Source organism: Rhinatrema bivittatum, chromosome 2, assembly GCF_901001135.1.
Source record: "Rhinatrema bivittatum chromosome 2, aRhiBiv1.1, whole genome shotgun sequence".
NCBI classification, from domain to species: domain Eukaryota; kingdom Metazoa; phylum Chordata; class Amphibia; order Gymnophiona; family Rhinatrematidae; genus Rhinatrema; species Rhinatrema bivittatum.
In genome coordinates this window covers 751,487,819-751,507,865 of record NC_042616.1, presented here as the reverse complement: position 1 = coordinate 751,507,865, position 20,047 = coordinate 751,487,819, and the positions used below count along the sequence as shown (strand labels likewise).

General features: G+C 41.8%; 1 protein-coding gene across 2 annotated transcripts in view; it reads right to left on the bottom strand.

Moving 5' to 3' along the window:
- The window catches only part of SLC30A8 (solute carrier family 30 member 8), a 105,426-nt gene that overhangs the window by 34,017 nt on the left and 51,362 nt on the right, over positions 1 to 20,047 (bottom strand). For both annotated transcript variants that reach the window (XM_029591926.1, XM_029591927.1), the window contains exons 6-7: positions 14,070 to 14,175; positions 4,924 to 5,058 (exon numbers count right to left, since the gene is read on the bottom strand). In XM_029591926.1, coding sequence (XP_029447786.1) covers positions 4,924 to 5,058; positions 14,070 to 14,175 — 241 coding nt within the window. The remainder of the gene's footprint in view (positions 1 to 4,923; positions 5,059 to 14,069; positions 14,176 to 20,047) is intronic.

The following is a 20,047-nucleotide window of genomic DNA, read 5'->3' as shown; positions in this document are numbered from 1 at the left end:
GACGCTGAAACAAGCAGGGAGGTTGAGACATTGGCACGGTCCCGCAGGGCGCCCTACACAGCCAGTACCACTGGTCTGGTCACGGACCACCCTGTCCTACACCCGCAGGAGCGGGACTCGCACAGGAAAGGAAAAGCACTGCATAAGCAGTCCAGGGAAGGTACTGCACTCCTGGCAGTCAAAAGCAAGATTAACACATCAGGGTCAGCAACAAACATCAAGGGACATCATGAAACAACAGGGCATGCAAGACACGGGACACCAAGCTGAAACAGAAATGGAGGCCTGACGGCGTGCTGGAAGAGGAGACATCCAGAGAGGTGTAACTCCAATGCAAGGCAAAAGCATGAGTGCTGGAGCAAGGCTTTTATAGCCCAGAAGCAGGCAACTCCCTGGGAGGAGTCCAGATGGGCCGTCCCTCGCTGGCTCTATAAGAGTGGATAGGAGCCGCAGGCCCGCCCCTTAGGAGAAGGGCGTGGCCCACACAAGAGCATACAGGCTGCAGTGGAGCAGGCCTCGTGTAAGCCCCGAATACTGAAGGCCTCTCAGGCCGTGGAGCAGGATCCGGACACATGCTCAGGCGAGGCCCTGGCTTCGGATCAGCCTCCAGAAAAGGTGAGATGCCTCCTGTGGCGCAGCTACAGGAGGAACTGTAACACTTGATAATCACCTGGAAGATCAAAATATTCTATTCCCAAATCAATTCGGATTTAGTAAACATAACTCAACTGAGACATTACTCCTCTCACTAATGGACTTGGTTCTATAAGGGCAAGACGTAGATGAATGTTACTGCCTTGTACTAATCAACTTAACAGCAGCCTTTGACTCAGTGGACCTTAACCTGCTATGCCATCAGATGAAAAACATTGGGATAGAAGACAAGATTCTCAGATGGCTCCATTCATTTCTAACAGAACATTCCAAGTCAAACTGGGAAAACATATATCAGACACTTTCCAGTGTGATACAGGTGTGTCCCTCAAGGCTTAGCCCTCTCAGCAACACTTTAATATTTACATGCTCCCTCTATGTAAACTACTAACAAATCTAGGAATATCCTTCTTCTTGTATGCTGAGGACATAGTTTTACATACCACTCTTCAAATCATATGAAAATACAACCTTGATACTTTTACAACTTAAATTAATATTAAACCCCCAAAAAACTGAAATCATCTGGCTGAGTAAAAACACTTCAATAGATAAACCAACTGTCATGGGCCTGGGCAATTTTTAAATAAATCCCTCAGATCAAGAATGGGATTTAGGAATACAATTAGATGAGAACCTAACAATGAAAAAGCACATCAGTAAACTAATCAAAACAAGTTACATTGCGGATACTATATCGGTTGAAATCATAATTAACAATGGAAGACTTCTGTACTGTATTGCAAACTAATATCCTCAAACCTAGACTACTGCAACTTCTTACTACTAGGTCTTCCAGCATGTCACTTAAAACTACTACAACTATTACAAAATGCTGCAACAAAACTCCTATTAGGATCCAGGAAATATGATCACATTACACCCTGGCTGATCTCACTGCATTGGTTACCAGTGCAATCCAGAATTAATTATAAATTAACAATAGTTTTCAACATCATTCATTCCAATAATACTAGCTCATTAGGAGTGTCTCTCTCTTTCTCCTCTTGCTATTAGTTCTTGACCTGTGGCATGCTGAGACTGTTTGCTGCCTGGAGAGACTTTCTGTAAAAGGGCTCTTGACAAGCTAACAGCTCATCCTGAATCCTTCTCTACAAGCTACTAAGAAGCATTGCTTTTCACCCGTTCCTATTCTCCTACTCCTATTCAACTATCCTATTCACTAGTATCTCCAGCTTCAACTACAGCAGCAGTTCATTTCCCTCTGACTACCTGGCTTCCAGAGGCTCATATTAGTTGAGCTAGACACTGCTGTCTGTACTGCTATTCTTGGTCTTGCCATTAACAAGGAGTATTAAAATGCTTCATCATTCTAATAAATGTCATTTGGTATTTAAGAAATGAGTCCTCTAGCATCTCAAGTTAGGAAAAAGGTTTAACATGACTGTAAAGGCAATTAAGCTAGAGACTGACAGCTGAAGGTGATATGGTCAACCAGAAAGTTAGGTAGGATTATTTATGTCAGGTTCTTTTTAAATTCAATTTAATGTTCTTTTCTGTTTTGATTTTGAAGATGGCTAGCACAAAGAAATTTTAGCATATCAATCTGAAAGAAAGTGAACTTTTGAAAGTTTAAAACTGAGTAAGATGAAGATCTGGGCTCTTAAGGTATGAGAGTTTTCTCTGAAATGATGCCCATACACTGTCTGACTGTGTAGCTACCCTGGTTAATATGTTTTTTCCATTGCTTATGTATATATAAAGGGAAAAAAGGATTAGCATTCATAAACTACAAGAGATTGCAGACAGAATAAGACAGGTGACAATATCTAGAAAAATTAAGAGAAGCTGGGAAAGTAGTCAGGAATGCAAAAATTCAAATAGAACAAAATAACAGTAAATATGGTAAAACATGGGGACAAGACCATTTTATATATTTTAGTGATAGAAGGAAGTACAAAAGTGGCATTGCACTCATGTTATGACCACGTGCACATGGACAGCCGTGCACTTCTTTGAAAATCGACCCCTATCTGAATAAGCATACAATAAATACAGAGGATCTCTAACGAAGTGATGGGAATTATAATGCTAAATGAATTGGGTCGATGGGCAGTCTAGATGGGCCATACAGTGTTTTTCTGTCATCTTGTTTCTATGTTTTACACACACACACACACATACACACACACACACAAATATATTTCTTCAAAGTTTGGGAGAACTTAATATTTTTCATACTCTTACTTTTTAAAAAGTTTTTAAAATTATTGATAAAAGTTCTAAAGTACAGATATGATAACAACTTGTTAGCACTACTTTTTAATCCTGTAGCCAGCTTTTTGGCATGATTCCATATTTAAAAATATTAGGAAAATTTGTTTGATATGATTCAGGTATCATGTGATCAAAAATTTGGTGATTGCAAAATAGTTTGGTGTTTAGCATTCTAGACACCTGTGTGCACCCTCTGTTTTGGCGGGTTGGGTTTGTTGGAGGTTTCCCTTTTTTGCTTTTGTTTTATGACTTTCAGTAATGACAATTAGAGATGTGAATCGTGTGCCCGATCGTCTTAACGATCGGGTTCGGATAGAGGGGGGAAAAAATCTGATCGTGGGTGATGTGGGTGATGTGAATCGGAATTGGTTCCGATTCACATCGTTATTTTTTTTTTTTAGTGAGGCCCGACCCTTTAAAATTAACCCCTTGCCTTCCCCCACCCTCCCGAACCCCCCCAAAACATTTTACGATTACCTGGTGGTCCAGTGGGGGCGCGGGGACCGATCTCCCACTCTCGGGCCATCGGCGCTATTTTGGCTGCCACTCAAAAATGGCGCCGATGGCCCTTTGCCCTTACCATGTGACAGGGTATCCGTGCCATTGGCCGGCTCCTGTCACATGGTAGGAGCACTGGATGGCCGGTGCCATCTTTACGATGGCGGCGGCCATTTTTAAATATGGTGGTGGCCATCTTTACAATGGTGGCGGCCATCTTTAAAGATGGCGCCGGCCAGCCAGTGCTCCTACCATGTGACAGGGGCTGGCCAATGGCACGGATACCATGTCATATGGTAAGGGCAAAGAGCCATCGGCGCCATCTTTATGAGTGGCAGCCGACGGCCTGAGAACGGGAGATCATTCCCGGGACCACCAGTAGACCACCAGGTAATTTTAAAATGTTTTGGGGGGATCGGGAGGGGGGGGAAGCTAAGGGGTCATTTTCAAAGGGTCGGGTGGGTTTTTTTTTTTGTCGGGCCATCGGCGCCATTTTTGAGTGGCAGCCAAAATGGCGCCGATGGACCGAGAGCGGGAGATCGGTCCCCGCGCCCCCACTGGACCACCAGGTACTCGTAAAAGTTTTGGGGGGGTTGGGAGGGTGGGGGAAGGTAAGGGATTCGTTTTATAGGGTCGGGGTGGGTTTAGGGTTTTTTTTGGTGTGCCGGTTTTCCCCGCCCTCCCCCCTCCCCCGATTTTTCACGATAAATCGGAGGAATTTCTATTGTATCGTGACTCAACGATTTTTGACGATTTAAAATATATCTGACGATTGTTTTAAATCGTCAAAAAACGATTCACATCCCTAATGACAATAAAGACATCGTGATATTTATCAGAATAATAAAAGTCCATGGGTAGAGAAGAAAGTGACTGCAAATTCTACTGAAGGTGTCCTTTTAATGGGATATGAACATGGGGTTGAACCTTTGGCAGTCACTCCTACTGTCGAGACACTTTCTACCATTTTGTAATATAGAGTAGTAACATCCATTAAGTGCTATTTTGAAATCTTGTAATTGACCTTAGTTCAGTAAGGGATAATATAGTTGGAATTTCTAAATAATGGCATCTCTTTGGCTTACTTTAATGTCATAGAATACTGTGCGTGTGTATGTTGGTGAATGTCTATGGGTTGAGTGGAGACTGTTAATCAAATACCCAAGGTGTCTTCTCCTCATATGTATATGAATATCTATTTTCAGGCCATGACCAGTATTTTATGTATTTTTTTCTGAATTTCTCCTGAATATATGTTGTACTATAGCTGCTATCTGGGCTTATTCCACTATTCATCCTCCAAAGATCACAAAGAATTTGGCTGACTTGACACAATTGTAAGTAAGGTTCTGCAGTACAAGCAGTACTCTGTTTGACAGTTTTTAAAAAAGATCTCTTTTTTTCTTAGAAAATTGAAGTATTTGCCTGGGCACGCAGCAGACTATGGGTTAGCAGTTATATCAAAGCTGGGAAGAACTGATTGCCAGATGTCACAATTGGTCTTTTGTTCTCTGGTCACATACATTCACTGACCTGTGGCAACATGAGCAGACAGAATCACTTGATTCATTGTTAAAGCCCAGAGATGAAGGCAGTGCACTGAGTTAACTCCATCGACAGCTAAGATCTTCTGTTTCAAAGCGTTATAATTAATACCCCGTGGTGTTCCTAGACAGTAAGAAGAAAAAAAAATGTTTGATCAAATAAAATCTAAATTTATTTCATTAAATGGACAGAAAACCTAAATAATAGAAGGAAATCCAAACGCTGGAGAATCTTTTGTCATTTTACCAACAGTATGTTTCTTTTCAGTTCTTGGTTTTCAAGAGAATGTAGCTTTCCCTTGCACTTAGGTTTCTTCTTATGGAAGTCATGAAAAACTACAGCTTTAAGTGATCTGCACTCTAGTTGGTCATTCTGCTCTCATGCACAGAGACAGGCAAATCCAAACATGTGCTTCTATCTATAAAATCAGAGGCTGGAAGCAGAGCAGAAACTGAAAAAAAGAAAAATACAACTGGAAAGATATCCAAGACATATTACAGTGGAAAATGAAGTATTTAAGTTATCCAGAGATTCTGATTATTTAGATTCATATTCTGCTTCTTGCACTTTTTTTCAGTGCTTCAAATTCAGGTACTGTATTTCCCAGAGAGCTTACAATCTAAGGGGGTCATTTTTCAAAATGCGGTAAGGTGTTTTCGCATGCGATAGGCCTTTAACGCATGCAAAAACGTGTTTACCGCATGCGATCGCACCATATCGTATGGTGAGATGCAAATTCCAAAATGGGAGGAGTGTGGGCTGGGTTAGCCTCTCTGTGAAGAGCTATTGCACAGCCATAATGCAGATTTTAACTACGCCTTTTTGAAATGTGTTAGCAGCTGTGACCATGTGGTAAGGTTTTATCACCATTTGTGATGTGTCCTGTAAGGCTTATTTCAGATTTGAAGGCTCCAGGGCCCTGGGGGGAGGGGGAGGGAGGGAGGGAGAGAGAGAGAGAGAGAGAGAGAGAGAGAGAGAGAGAGAGAGACTGTGCCATAATAGCATGTCCCATAGGCAGGTATTTGTATCCCTATGATAGGCCCACCTAGTAACTCGAGGTGGGGATTAGGTAAGAGTGTAGGGGGTTAGGGGCCACTTTGACATTCTACGTGACACCTACGAACAGAACAGTGGTCTCTTGTGAAGATTTGCTGGCCTTCGGAGTGAGGAAACTCACTCCAAGATGAGATTTGGGCAAGGTTCTCTCAACCTAGCTTGATGGACTCTCTACCTGGGTAACATGATCATCGTGGAGTGAGATCTCTCTCTCAACACCAGTCCCCCAGTGGTTGACTGCAGGAAATACAAGAGTCTGGCACTTATTGCAGAATATGAAATGGTATTGCAATTTGCACTAACTTAGCTCTTCGCACAGGTAATTAGTGCACATTGTGATAAATGCTACATTAGCATAAAACACACCCCTTTTGCTATCACATGCAGTACTTACCGCATTTTGATAAATCCAGGCCTAAGTTTGTACCTGTGGCAATGGAGGGTAAAGTGACTTGCCCAAGGTCACAAGGAGCAACAGTAAGACTTGAATCCTGGTTTCCTGGTTTATAGTCCACTGCTCTAACCACTAGGCTACTCCTCCCACTACCCTTTGCCCTTTATAGTGCATATTGTCCTTGGAAGGGAATTTGATAAACTTGTACAACTTCTGAAGTTTCATTGACTTGTATGTCAAAACTCTTTTTTCTTTAGCCCATTAGTTTTTCTCTCTTGTTTTTCTTCAGAACCAGAGCTGGATCCTAGTACCATGAGCTTTCTTTCACAACTACCCAGGGATTATTTTCCTCTTTTAATAGAGTCACCCTAGTCTGGTCATTGCAGCAACAGTTCTGAGGCCAGAGGCCTTGTACCAGGGCTCCTTCCAGAACTCTGTATCATGGGCTTTAAATCCAGCTACCAGGTGTTGTTCTTAATGATGACTATGAGCCCCCCCCCCCTCCCTTCCAGGTGCAGGGGTAGTATCCCAAGCTCCAGATGTCCCAGGTAGTGGAAAACCCAATCCAGAAATCAAACTGGGGACCATCCATGTAGCAGTGCAAAGCACATCAGGCCGGCCTATCTAAACTATTTTTTTCAAGGAAAATCTTAAAATTCTGAAGGGTAGCTTGCTTGTTGAGGCGGTTACTACCCCTAACTAAGCTACATATTCAATTAGATGCAGTTCCGGCACTGCCCTCTGCGTTAATAGTGGGGTGGAGGGGAAATAGAACTAAAGGGTACTAAGAGCCAAGCGTAACAAGTGAGAAGAAAAAAAAAAAAAGAGGAGTGCATGGCTTGCTGGGCAGACTGGATGGGCCGTTTGGTCTTCTTCTGCCGTCATTTCTATGTTTCTATGTTTCTATATCCAAAAATCTGTATTGGATTTTCATAAAACTAATGAAACAGATTTCATTGGTCATTTGATCTCTTTTGTAATTTGTAAAAATCTACAGTGGCTTTTTTTTTTTTTTTTAAATAATTTCCTTAGAATTCTATCTAGATCCACTGGTAGACGTTTAGTGAATTTTTCCTGCAGATCTGGGTGAACTGCAAAATATATGTTGAATGAGTTTGACAACCGGGATGGGGAACAAGTGCCTCTGCAATTGTTTGTTTGTTTGTTTATTTATTTATTTATTTATTTATTTATGGGTTCTTTTATACCGAGGTACGTATAGCAATACTTCACCTCGGTTTACAGTGAAACAATAACTTAGCAACCAGCTTTACATACAACAGATCAAACATAGTAAACGATTAAACAGAGAGGTCTTTACATAATAAATGCTAACTTCATTAACAAAAAACTATTAGTTAATAATATTTAGGTATTGCGCGGGAGCAGATTGACTGTAAAGGTAAATACTAAGGCCATATTATAGTCGAAATACAGGGTAGAAGGACAGAGGAGTCATTGTTTAAACACTGAATTGATATATCAGGGATGATGGACAAGAACCTCTGTAATTATTTGTCATTGGGATATCGCAGTGGCAGTGTCTTCTAGAAGCAGGCTGATCCGTTCTATCAACTGGTAATGGAATCCACATGGGAGGGCGCAATACTGGACCTGGTGCTTACCAATTAGGACAGTGTTTATGATGTTGTAGTAGATGATCATCTGGGACACAATAATCACTGGATAGTGTGGTTCAGTATTAGAGCGCATGTGATGATGAGGGTCCTAGACTTCAGGAAAACTAACTTTGTTAAAATGAGGACGTCCCTCAAAGAGTTGTTAGCTAGAAGGGAAAATATAGGGAAGTAGATGAGTAGTGGGCATTACAGGAGATATTGTAGCTTTTATTAGGAAAGTAAATAAAGGTAAGTGAAACAAGACTAGCATTCATATACCACAAGAGATCACAGAAGGAGGAAGACAGGCAACAATATATGGAAAAGCTAAGAGAAACCAGAAAAGCAGTTAGGAGAGTGAAGATGCAAATGGAAGAAAACATAGCAAATATGATAACAAGGGGGGAGGGGACAAGACCCTTTTTTAGATATGTTAATAATAGGAGAAAGTGCAAAAGTGGCATTGTGAGACAGAGTTGAGGGGCTGGAAAATGTAGCATCTGACGAGAAAAAAAACAGAATTGCTTAACAAATATTCTGTTTGGTATTCACTGAGAAAGGGCCAGGAGACTGTGTTCATAAATTGCTAGCTAAACTAAATGTAGATAAAGCAATGGGGCCAGATGCAATTCCACAAGGGTTTCAAGGGAGCTTAGTGAGATTTTGGCAGCTCTGCTGGCTGACCTTTTCAATGCTTCTTTAGAGTCAGGAATGGTCCTGAAGGATTGGCGATAGTCAGATGTGATTCCTCTTCACATCCTAGGGCAGTGGTTCTCAACCAGTGTGTTGCAACACACCAGTGTGTCGCCAAGAACACGCAGGTGTGTCGCCACACTTCCCGGTCCCCCGCTGACCCAGCTGCTCCCCAGTCCTCCTCCGCCCGGGCTTAAAATGCTGTCAGCCCGGGCGGAACGCGGCAGGACAGCTGGAGTCAGCAGCATCGGCATGGTCTCTTCTTCCCGCCGCCCCCACCCTCATGGCCCGGAAGAGGAAGTGGTGAGCATTGGGTACGTGCACAGGAAGAAGAGACCATGCTAGTGTGGTCAGAATCGGCACGAAGAACAGAAGAGAGACGAGGTCTGAAGAATGTGCAGCGCGGCTCGGAGGAAAATGAAGAAGAGCGTCAACCCCCGCGGCCGATGGGACTCCTCCTCCGCGAGGGCTGAAAGTGAAGGAGGTTAGGGTTGTGAGGAGGCTGCTGCTGCTGCTAGTTCCGGGGGGGGGGGGGAGGAGGGGAGGGAGAGAGAGTGAATGAGCAAGCATGTGTGTTTGAGATCCTGTGTGTGTGTGTGAGTGAGAGCCTGTATATGTGAAAGAGAGTATGTCTGTGATTGAGAACCTGCCTGTGAGAGAGAGAGCATGAATGTAAGTTTACGATTGGGAACCTGTATGTGTAAGTTTGTGATTGAAAACCTGTTTGTGTGAAAGAGTATGTGTGTATGATTGAGATCCTTTGTGTATGAGAGAGATCATGTGTATGTATGATTAAGAGCCTGTGTGTATAAGAGAGAGAGCATGTGTGTCTGTGTGTGATTAAGAGCTGGTTTAGGTGAGGGAGCATGTGAGTATGTGATTGAGAGCCTGTGTGTAAATGAGAGAAAGAGAGAGAGCATGTTTGTAAGCATGTGAATGAGACTGTGTGTGAGAGAAAAAGACAGCATGTATGTGTTGATTGAAAGCCTGTGTGTGTAAGCGTGAAAAGATAAACAGCAGCATGTGTGTAAATGTGTAATTAAGAACCTATATAAGTGAGAGAAAAAGCATGTGTATATGTGGGTGACTGAGAGGTTTTGAACGAGTAGATGTGAAGTGGTTATTTATACTTTCGAATATTAGAAGGACTAGGGGGCATTCCATGAAGTTAGCAATTAATCAAGTTTACTTAGGGAATAGCCACTGCTATTAATTGCATCAGTAGCATGGGATCTTCTTAGTGTTTGGGTAATTGTCAGGTTCTTGTGGCCTGGTTTGGCCTCTGTTGGAAACAGGATGCTGGGCTTGATGGACCCTTGGTCTGACCCAGCATGGCAATTTCTTATGTTCTTATGTTAAGGAGGAGGTTGGAAACTACAGGTTGTAGTCTGACCTCTGAGGTGAGTAAATGAATGGAATTGCTGCTAAAACAGAAGATAATGTAGTTTCTGGAATCCAATGGATTATAAGATCCGAGGCAGCATGTTTTTGCCAGAGGTTGGTTGTCAGACAAATCTGATCAATTTCTTTGACTGGATGGCCAAAGATTTGAAATCGGGGAAGATTTGGATTTCAGAGAGGCCTTTGACACAGTTCCATATAAAAATAACTGAGCGCCCTTTGGTATAGGTACTAAAATAACTGATTAGGTTAGAAACTATTTAAGTGGGAGGTGACAAAGGATAGTGGTAAATGGAGTTAACTCCAAGGAGAGGGGGCATTACTAGTAGTGTTCTACAAGGATCAGTCCTTGGATTGGTTCATTTCAACATTTTCATAAGCGATATTGTGGAAGAACTATGGGCAGAGGTTTGTCTTTTTCTGAATGATATCAAAATCAGGAGGATATGAAAAACATGAAGAGGGATTTAGCGAAACTTGAGGAATGCTCTAGACTCTGACAATTAATATTTAATACTAAAAAAAATGTAGTAATGATTTTTAGCTGCAAACACTCAAGAGAGTGATACAATATAGAGGTGAAATTCTTCTGTGCAATGAAACAAGAGCAGGAGCTGGGAGTGATCATAACTGATGATCTCAAGGTGCCAAACAAGTGGATAAGGCAACAACCAAAGCCAGAAAGATGCTTGGGTGCATAGGGAAAGGAATGGTCAGCAGAAAAAATAAATTGATATTGCACCTATATAAATCCTTGATAAGACCTCATTTGGAACACTGTTGTAAGGAATCTCTGGTTTTCTTACGAAAGGAATGTACTATCAAGCTGGGGAAGTTTGGAGAGATTTAGTGAACAGAGGAGCTCCCCAAGTAGGAGCTGCAGATGGTGAGCTCTATCACCATTTTAGAGCATTGATTTCTGTTGTGGATTATTGGTTAATCTTTTAGAAGGCAGTGTTAGGAACCCCGGGCATGCTGGACTGCGACTGGGTCCCCTCACCTGCGCCAGTTGGAGGCCTGGCTCTGCCACCACTGCTCCCAGCTGCTGACTCCACCCACGGCCTGCTCTTGCGGCACCCCGAACACCACCGACTCCAGCTCCTCGTGGTCTCCTCTCTACGTGTGCACATGCTCCCAAGTCATGGGATTTAAAGGGCCAGCGGCAGGAAAGTTCCTCGCGGCCCAGGCTGATGAAGACAGACTAAGCAGCTATTTAAACCCTGCCTCCCTGCTTCCAATTCGTCTCAGCAATGAGTCTTGCTCTTCAGAGAGTGTGAGTTGTCTGCATTCCCGCTCCCTGCAGTCCTGTCTCTTCCTTGCTTTGTTCCTGATCCCTGGGTCCAGTGTTCCTGTTCCTTGCCTCCAGTCCCTGTCTAGCTCCTCGTCCCTTGGATTGGTTTCTTGGTTCTGACTCCTTGCCTGGTACTTGACTCTGCTTGATCTCTGCCTGCTCTGACTCCTTGCCTGGTACTTGACTCTGCTTGATTGCCGCCTACCTCCACACCTGGACTCCTCTGACACTGCCTCTATTCTTGCCTACTGGTTCCTCGATTGGAAAGACCCCCCTCCTAAGTCCTGCCGGCCCCGGTACCCAAGGGCTCAATCTGTGGGGAACGAGGGCTGGTAAAGGTCCTGTCAGGTCTACTCTCCTAGAACCACCGCCCGATGATGAAAATCTCCAAGGGCCTCGTCCTGGAGGTAGCAACAACCTTTTCTCGGCTCAAGGGTCCACCTTTCCAACAGGCAGGTTGTACTAACCTCCTGTTAATTATTTTTTCTAATTTATTAAACAGATTTCTCCCGAATTGCCCCTTTATAGGTAGGTTTTGATGACCTATTTTGGCTTATTTTCTCTTTTTGATCCATTTTTTGAAACCTTCCCTGTTGCGTCTGTGTGCCTTTGGTACCAGGGACCCAGTTTCCAAACTATTGGGAAAGAGGTGTCTTTCACTTAAGAACAGCCTGAGAACAGATTTCATCAAAAGAGAAATTGATTCCTGTCCATCACTAGAGGGAAGGAGTTGAAAGTATTGCTCAAGGGTCATTTTTCTGCTGACTCAAGTGTGTTGTACTTGAGTCAGCATAAAAATAACCCTTGAACAATACCTTCCAATACCAGTGCTAACTTGGTGCTTCCAGAAGGACAGCTAAGATATTTAAGAAGACCTCAGGAGAGGTATAAGAATTGGGACTTGTATATTCTGATAATTAATTGGGTCTAAATTCTAACCATTCTCCAGTGGGGAGCAGCTTCAGATAAATTTGTGATTTGGAAGAAGGATTATACTTTCTTCAATCTAAGTAATTGAAATGGAGAAGGAGATAAATTGTTAGAGAATTGACTTCCATAAATGCACATTTTACTAGAAGAGTTAGGTCACAATTTTATTAATCTTTATTCTTCATTATTGAGACATTAAGTGCTGAAAAGAATGTTCAGTCAATTGATCAACTATCAATAAAGGAATTGGAAACCACATTCCTCTCAGTGTGATTATTGCCATCATTTTTTTTATCTTTATATGTTTAAGCCAGAAAGCAAGAAAGCGAACTGGTAGAATTGGCCTTGTGTCCTTTGATAAAAAGATATCATACCTGCCAGTTTTGTTTCATAGAGGGTACTTGGTACCTTGCATTCAATAGTATAGTGGATCTGAAGACCCTTGGCATATATTGCAGCTTCACTTGAATTTTCCTATGCAAATCCTGCCATTCTTTTATAATTATGGAAAACATATTGAGCTTGTTCCCCATAGCTTCCTATATCTTTTCCTTCTAGTTAGGATGCTCTCCAGGTAAATGCTCTTTGGAGGGCCTGCCAGGCCACGGACATCCTTTAGGCATTTTTCCTATCCCCCACAGATGGGGAACAGCTTACTCTCAGTGATGATGAGCTGAGTGATTTGGTTCTTGTCTCAATCCATGAAGTTAGGCCCTCTTTGCATTTTGCCAATGATCCTGTGCTTATAGAAGCAAAAACAATAAACGCAGAAAGGACACACAAATGTTTACCGTGTATAAAATGAAAGCACATTCTTTTGAACATATGCATGTAACTTTGAAGGTGGAGATAATCATATTTTATAAAATACTGCTTTAACTTTAGACATACCGACTTATGCACATATTTGTTGGCTTATGTACACTGTTGAAAATGACCCTCTATGAATACAGCATAAGCAGGTCACAGTGTAAGAGGCACAAGTTTCCATTCAATTTGATGCCACAGGTGGTATGAGAGGAGAGAAATTAGCTTCCACTTGCTAATGAAGAATAGAGTGCTTTTTGCAACATGAGAGAGGGTCTGAGGGTGGAAATTTCATGGGCCCAGGGAACTCTTTGGAGATTGAATGGGGGTGGGTAGAGAAAGCCCCAGACAGCCTTATATGTCTTTGTAGTGGGTGGAAAGCCCTGGATGGCCATTGTTGTGTTTAAAAAGTAAAATACAGGGATTGGAGGGATGAAAATTGTGGAGGCCCATTGTTGTTCTGGAGTTTCAGGGAAGGCAACTATATCCATATTTGTGTTTGAAGGGATGTTATGTAGTGCATATTAACCTCCTGAGGCATACTTAACTTTCCTGCTTTAAGTAATCTGCATTAACTAGGTTAGATATTAACGCTGGTTAATACATTTAGCCTTAATACCTAGTGAGTCGATTATATATATATGGATGTTAGCATCATCAGAGTAACACTAGTGCACATGCAAATAATGCATATTAATGTACTTCATACATGACCAATTGCTAACATCCACATTAATGCATATTTAACCCAAGCATTAAGACATTAATACATAGGACTCCAAGAGCCATCAGTGACATTTAAAGATACTGAGCATGGAATTATCTTTTTCTTCTCTAGTAATTAAATAACAGAGGATTTGTAGGAATATTACATGACAATAAAGATAAATAGTTTGCATACATAAAACACAAATTGTAAAAATAGCTCCAAAGTGGACCTTACCTTCCATCAACACAATCAAGATATCCCTCAAGGTGGTGACTGTAGTTGCCAGAACAAAAGCAGAGAACACAAATGTGCAGATTGGGTCAGCAAGTTTGTATTCTGGCTAGAATAAATATGTCACTTAATTACTGTGAGTTCTTAATTTTGTCAGATTCTATCAAAACCAATACCTTTCAACACTAAAAAACTGAAAAGATGTTCTACTAGTTGAGAAATCAGTACAGAATGTAAAGTGAAATGACATGAAAAATGCAGAAAAACAACCTGTTTTTGTTACTTGTCATTTCAAAATGAAACCAAGCCCCCAATGAGATTCATTGAGTTTTTCATTTCATTTCACAAATATCAGGCACCTGCCCAGTTTTCTGCTGTCCCAGCAAAAACTCAGTGTTACTGAAATTTAAAAATGTAAACACCCTCTTAGGTGTTCCCCTAGGCTAGTGGTTCCCAACCCTGTCCTGGGGACCCCCCAGCCAGTCGGATTTCAGGTTTTCCACAATGAATATGCATGAGAGAAAATTTGTATGCACTGCCTCTAAAACATGCAAATTTTCTCTCATGCATATTCATTGTGGATATCCTGAAAACCTGACTGGCTGGGGGGGTCCCCAGGACAGTGTTGGGAACCACTGCCCTATGCCTTCCCCACACTAAATGCCTCTTAACCAGGGTTTTCCAAACCTGTCCTGGGGACCCCACAGCCAGTCAGGTTTTCAGGATATCCACAATGAATATGCATGAGATATGTTTGCATACCATGGAGACTCATTTGCTAATTTATCTCATGCATATTCATTGTGGATATTCTGAAAACTCGACCTGCTGTGGGGTCCCCAGGACAGGTTTGGGAAGCCCTGCTCTTAACCCTTCTGTGAGTCTCTAAATCAGTGTTTCCCAAACCTCTGCTGGAGGCACACCTAACTGGGTAGAAACATAGAAATGAAGGCAGAAAAGGACCAAATGTGCCATCCATTCTGCCCAGCAAGCTTATGGTAGTATCTGCTCCACCATGAAGGGTACCCCCATGCTTATCTGTTTCCCAGACTGGAAAAGTCAGGGCCCTTGATAGTTGCTGTTCAAATCCAATTCCCCTTTTTCCCCTGACATTGAAGCAGAGAGCCATGATGGAGTTGCATCAAGAGTATATGAAGGCTTATTGGTTAAGGTAGTAACCGCCACAAAAGCAAGTTACCCCCACGCATTCTTTTCTTCAATTCCATCCTTTAGCCTTTAGGGATCCACAATGTTGATCCCATGCCCCTTTGAATTCTTTCACATTTTTTCGTCTTCACCACGTCCTCCAGAAGGGGATTCCAGGCACCCACCCTGGGTCTCCAATGTATGCAAAACAATCTCATGCATATTCATTATGGCATACTTCCAGGAGAGGGTTGGAAATCAAAGCTCAAATTGAGCAGAAACCATCTCCAGTAGCTTCTGCCCTGCCTCGTCCCAATTTGGAAATGGTGCCAACCAGCTCTGAGGCTGAAACCCTTTTCAAATCTGGACCAGGCAAGACAGGAGTAACGGGATTTCTCCTGCCCCATTTGGGCTTCAGAGATCCCATGAGGCCTCTGGGGGTGGCAGCTCAGCTATTAAATTTCAATGATGGGAGTTTTGTTTCAGTAGGGAAAGGGGAACCTGGCCCTTTAGAAACCTTTTGCTGTTCTTTAGTGGTTTCCCCCCATATTTCCTGTTCATTTTGATGTTTATTTTGTTTCAAATAAATTAAATGAACAGAAATGATCAACTGAAATGGACCCTTCCCCACACCAAAAATACAAAGCAAAAAAAAACAACAGAAAATGGAATTATTTTTAGTGCATAACCCCTACTCCCAGAACAATTTTCAAAAAGCTGCTGGGTTTTGAAAACTGCACCCCCCCCCCCCCCAGCTATTTTTAGGGGAATATTCAGCTGAATCTAACCAAAATTGTATTAATTAATTGATTTATTTATTTATTTCAACTTATTTGTGGCCCACATGATCCAAAGTTCGTGGCAGGTAACAGAATTACATCCACAATACAGTAAGACTAACACAATAAAATCACTTTACATTTAAGATACATGTTACTGTGTACGGCATATCATTGGTCCAGGTAGTGGCCTTTTGACTATCAACCTAAATGCCTTTCAAATATGGACCTCAAAATGGGGAAAAGGCTTTAGTATATGAGGTCCTTAGATTACAGTTGGCGGTTAGATTTTAACAGTCTATAAAACTGGGTTTAAACATCCCTAAGGGCTCCGTTTTATTGAGTTCCAGTTTTTCTGATTCTTAAAACTAAATTCAAATAAATAAGGATTGACGAAATAAAAAGGTGATATCTTTTAGTTAGACTAATAATATATCTGTTGAGTAATTTTTGGGAGTTGGCACTCCAGTGCTCAAGTTCAAAAAGTATCATACTAGATATATATATTTTGTTTGCTTGTCAATCCTTATATCTATGTACTCAAGTGGACTAACAGGGCAACCATATTACTTAAAACTGAATTACTATCTAAACATGAATCCATGCCCAGCATACATTTACTTCAATCTCTACTTTACGGTTTGTGATCCTCATGCTTGGAATGCTACTGGTATCTTTCATTTCTTCACTAAAGTTTTGCTTTTGATGGCAGTGCAATCCTTGCTGGGACTCTCATTTCCGGAGTATTTCATTGCTCAGAGTCTTTCAGCTTAGTAATGATTTGCATTCCTGTGATGCACCAATTTTCATTCCGAAAGGAATTTCAGTGCTTCCTTACTGTGATGTGAGATAGGGTGAAAGTGATGCTAGGATGATTATAGTTCGTAGCTCTTCAGGGAGCAGATTAGGAGCAATTGGGCCCTTGTAAAAGTAGCTCTGGGGGGTGTATGCTTTATGCTGCTTTTTTTTCTTTTTGGTGAGGGTATTTATGATGCTTTTGGTTCTTTGGGGAGGTTAGTTTTTTAGATTTCTGTTATGTTGATATTTTACATTCGCTGACTTCCTTGTGAGTAGCAGCGTGTGAGAGTTATTTAGATGTTAGGATTATTTTTATTTTTATTTACTGATTGTTTATGAATTATTTGAAATTATTTTGTATTGTGTATTTATGAACTATGCTTTAGTATTCTTATATTTATGAAACTGAATTTTTGGTATATTGTAAATCACGTCAGGTGACAGGTGGTCCTTTGGGACTAGAGAGCAGTATAGAAATCTAAGATTAGATTAAATAAGAAATAGTGGTGAGAAAGGAGAAATAATGAAAACCCATTAATGAATAACTTGAGTTGACAGCCTATTCCTTTAGTCTGGGTGATACCCCCTTCCCCAAGGGGGGCAAATAGCAGAGGTATTAAGAGTTTAGGAGGTTTCCCTGTGTATGAAAGAAGAAGAGAGAAAGTAGCAAGTTCTGATTTAGACATAAGCAAAATAGGCAATTGCTTTGGGCATCAAATTTTGAAGGTACCAAATACCCAAGCCAAACAGGAGTGCAACTGTGCCAAGGAGGAGCCTGTTCCAGCAGTCCACTTCAAAGGGGCACTGCTAGAGCACTCTGAGACTTTAGGAGATGATGAGGGGAACAGACATCCACCACTTTACAATCTCCAGGATCCCCCAGCCCTCACTCTCCAACCCTGCCTATGGACGCCAAACTCTTAAACTGGCTCTGGAAAGTAGCCTTCTTGTTTGTAATGGAAGGTCTTGCATATCTGTGTGCAAAGCAAACAGAAAGTCTACTGCAGGCGCACAGAGAAATAAACCAAGCAGAAAACAGCTGTCAGATAAGTTAACCTGACATGCACTCTTATAGCAAAAGTAAAACAGAAGCAGCTGGGAAAGGAAAACAAGTTATTTTTATTCAGCTCATATTTACCAGAGGCAGGAGAAACCTCCAACCTGAATAACATTTCACACTGAAATATGTTTTATTTTCCCATAGGAATCCTTGAAAAAACAGTATAAGGATTCAAGAAAGTGTGAGACAAGCACAGGGATTGTTAGCTGTAAGGAAGTGAGGGTAAGAACATAAGAACATAAGAAAATGCCATACTGGGTCAGACCAAGGGTCCATCAAGCCCAGCATCCTGTTTCCAACAGTGGCCAATCCAGGCCATAAGAACCTGGCAAGTACCCAAAAACTAAGTCTATTCCATGTAACCATTGCTAATGGCAGTGGCTATTCTCTAAGTCAACTTAATAGCAGGTAATGGACTTCTCCTCCAAGAACTTATCCAATCCTTTTTTAAACACAGCTATACTAACTGCACTAACCACATTCTCTGGCAACAAATTCCAGAGTTTAATTGTGCGTTGAGTAAAAAAGAACTTTCTCCGATTAGTTTTAAATGTGCCCCATGCTAACTTCATGGAGTGCCCCCTAGTCTTTCTACTATCCGAAAGAGTAAATAACCGATTCACATCTACCCGTTCTAGACCTCTCATGATTTTAAACACCTCTATCATATCCCCCCTCAGTCGTCTCTTCTCCAAGCTGAAAAGTCCTAACCTCTTTAGTCTTTCCTCATAGGGGAGTTGTTCCATTCCCCTTATCATTTTGGTAGCCCTTCTCTGTACCTTCTCCATCGCAATTATATCTTTTTTGAGATGCGGCGACCAGAATTGTACATAGTATTCAAGGTGCGGTCTCACCATGGAGCGATACAGAGGCATTATGACATTTTCCGTTTTATTCACCATTCCTTTTCTAATAATTCCCAACATTCTGTTTGCTTTTTTGACTGCCGCAGCACACTGCTCCGACGATTTCAGTGTGTTATCCACTATGACACCTAGATCTCTTTCTTGGGTTGTAGCACCTAATATGGAACCCAACATTGTGTAATTATAGCATGGGTTATTTTTCCCTATATGCATCACCTTGCACTTATCCACATTAAATTTCATCTGCCATTTGGATGCCCAATTTTCCAGTTTCACAAGGTCTTCCTGCAATTTATCACAATCTGCTTGTGATTTAACTACTCTGAACAATTTTGTGTCATCTGCAAATTTGATTATCTCACTCGTCGTATTTCTTTCCAGATCATTTATAAATATATTGAACAGTAAGGGTCCCAATACAGATCCCTGAGGCACTCCACTGTCCACTCCCTTCCACTGAGAAAATTGCCCATTTAATCCTACTCTCTGTTTCCTGTCTTTTAGCCAGTTTGCAATCCACGAAAGGACATCGCCACCTATCCCATGACTTTTTACTTTTCCTAGAAACCTCTCATGAGGAACTTTGTAGAGATCAAGATGTAAATGTAGAGATCAAGACGTGTCCATTCTATTGCGACAGAAACTGGGCAGGGAAGATGACCTTTTTAACGTCGTCTGCTGTCATATTCTGTTTCATGGTTTATTTAAGGCAGCTTAGAAAGGGAGGGGAGAAGTATAATCACAATCAGGCCGATGCAATATCAAGCGCATAAAAAACATGCGACCAGGAGATCACATGATGCAGTGAAGGGAGCAGACGCATCTCTCCCTTCTCGGAGCCCTCGTTCCGCATCTAGCCCCATCCGCTGCAGTTAAAGTGCCATTCCTCTTACCTCCAGCACTGATTGTGGACATCATCCAGTCTCCCCTGAGGTGAGATGGCATCCTGCCAGCTAAAAAAAGATAAGGATAAAGTCAGGGATAAGGCACTGCCTCCTGAACAATATGCCGACGAAGAAGAGAGGGCCCCCAAACCTATGCAGACGGCGGCGCTTGCCAATATTAAGGCAGCTGTTCAGGAAACTATACATCCGGAATTGCTTCTCATCTCCTCTAAATTAACAGAGCTTTCTGCTTCCATAAATACTTTTGAAACTTGTTTTGCAGATGTAGAATGGCATGTCTCTGATTTACAAGATGGCCACCACGCGATGCAACAGGATATCGCCTCCCTTAAAACCACGCTGGTCAAATAGACGGAATGCCTCGAGGATCTGGAGAACAGATCCCGCAGATCAAATCTACGTTTTGTGGGACTGTCTGAATCTACTG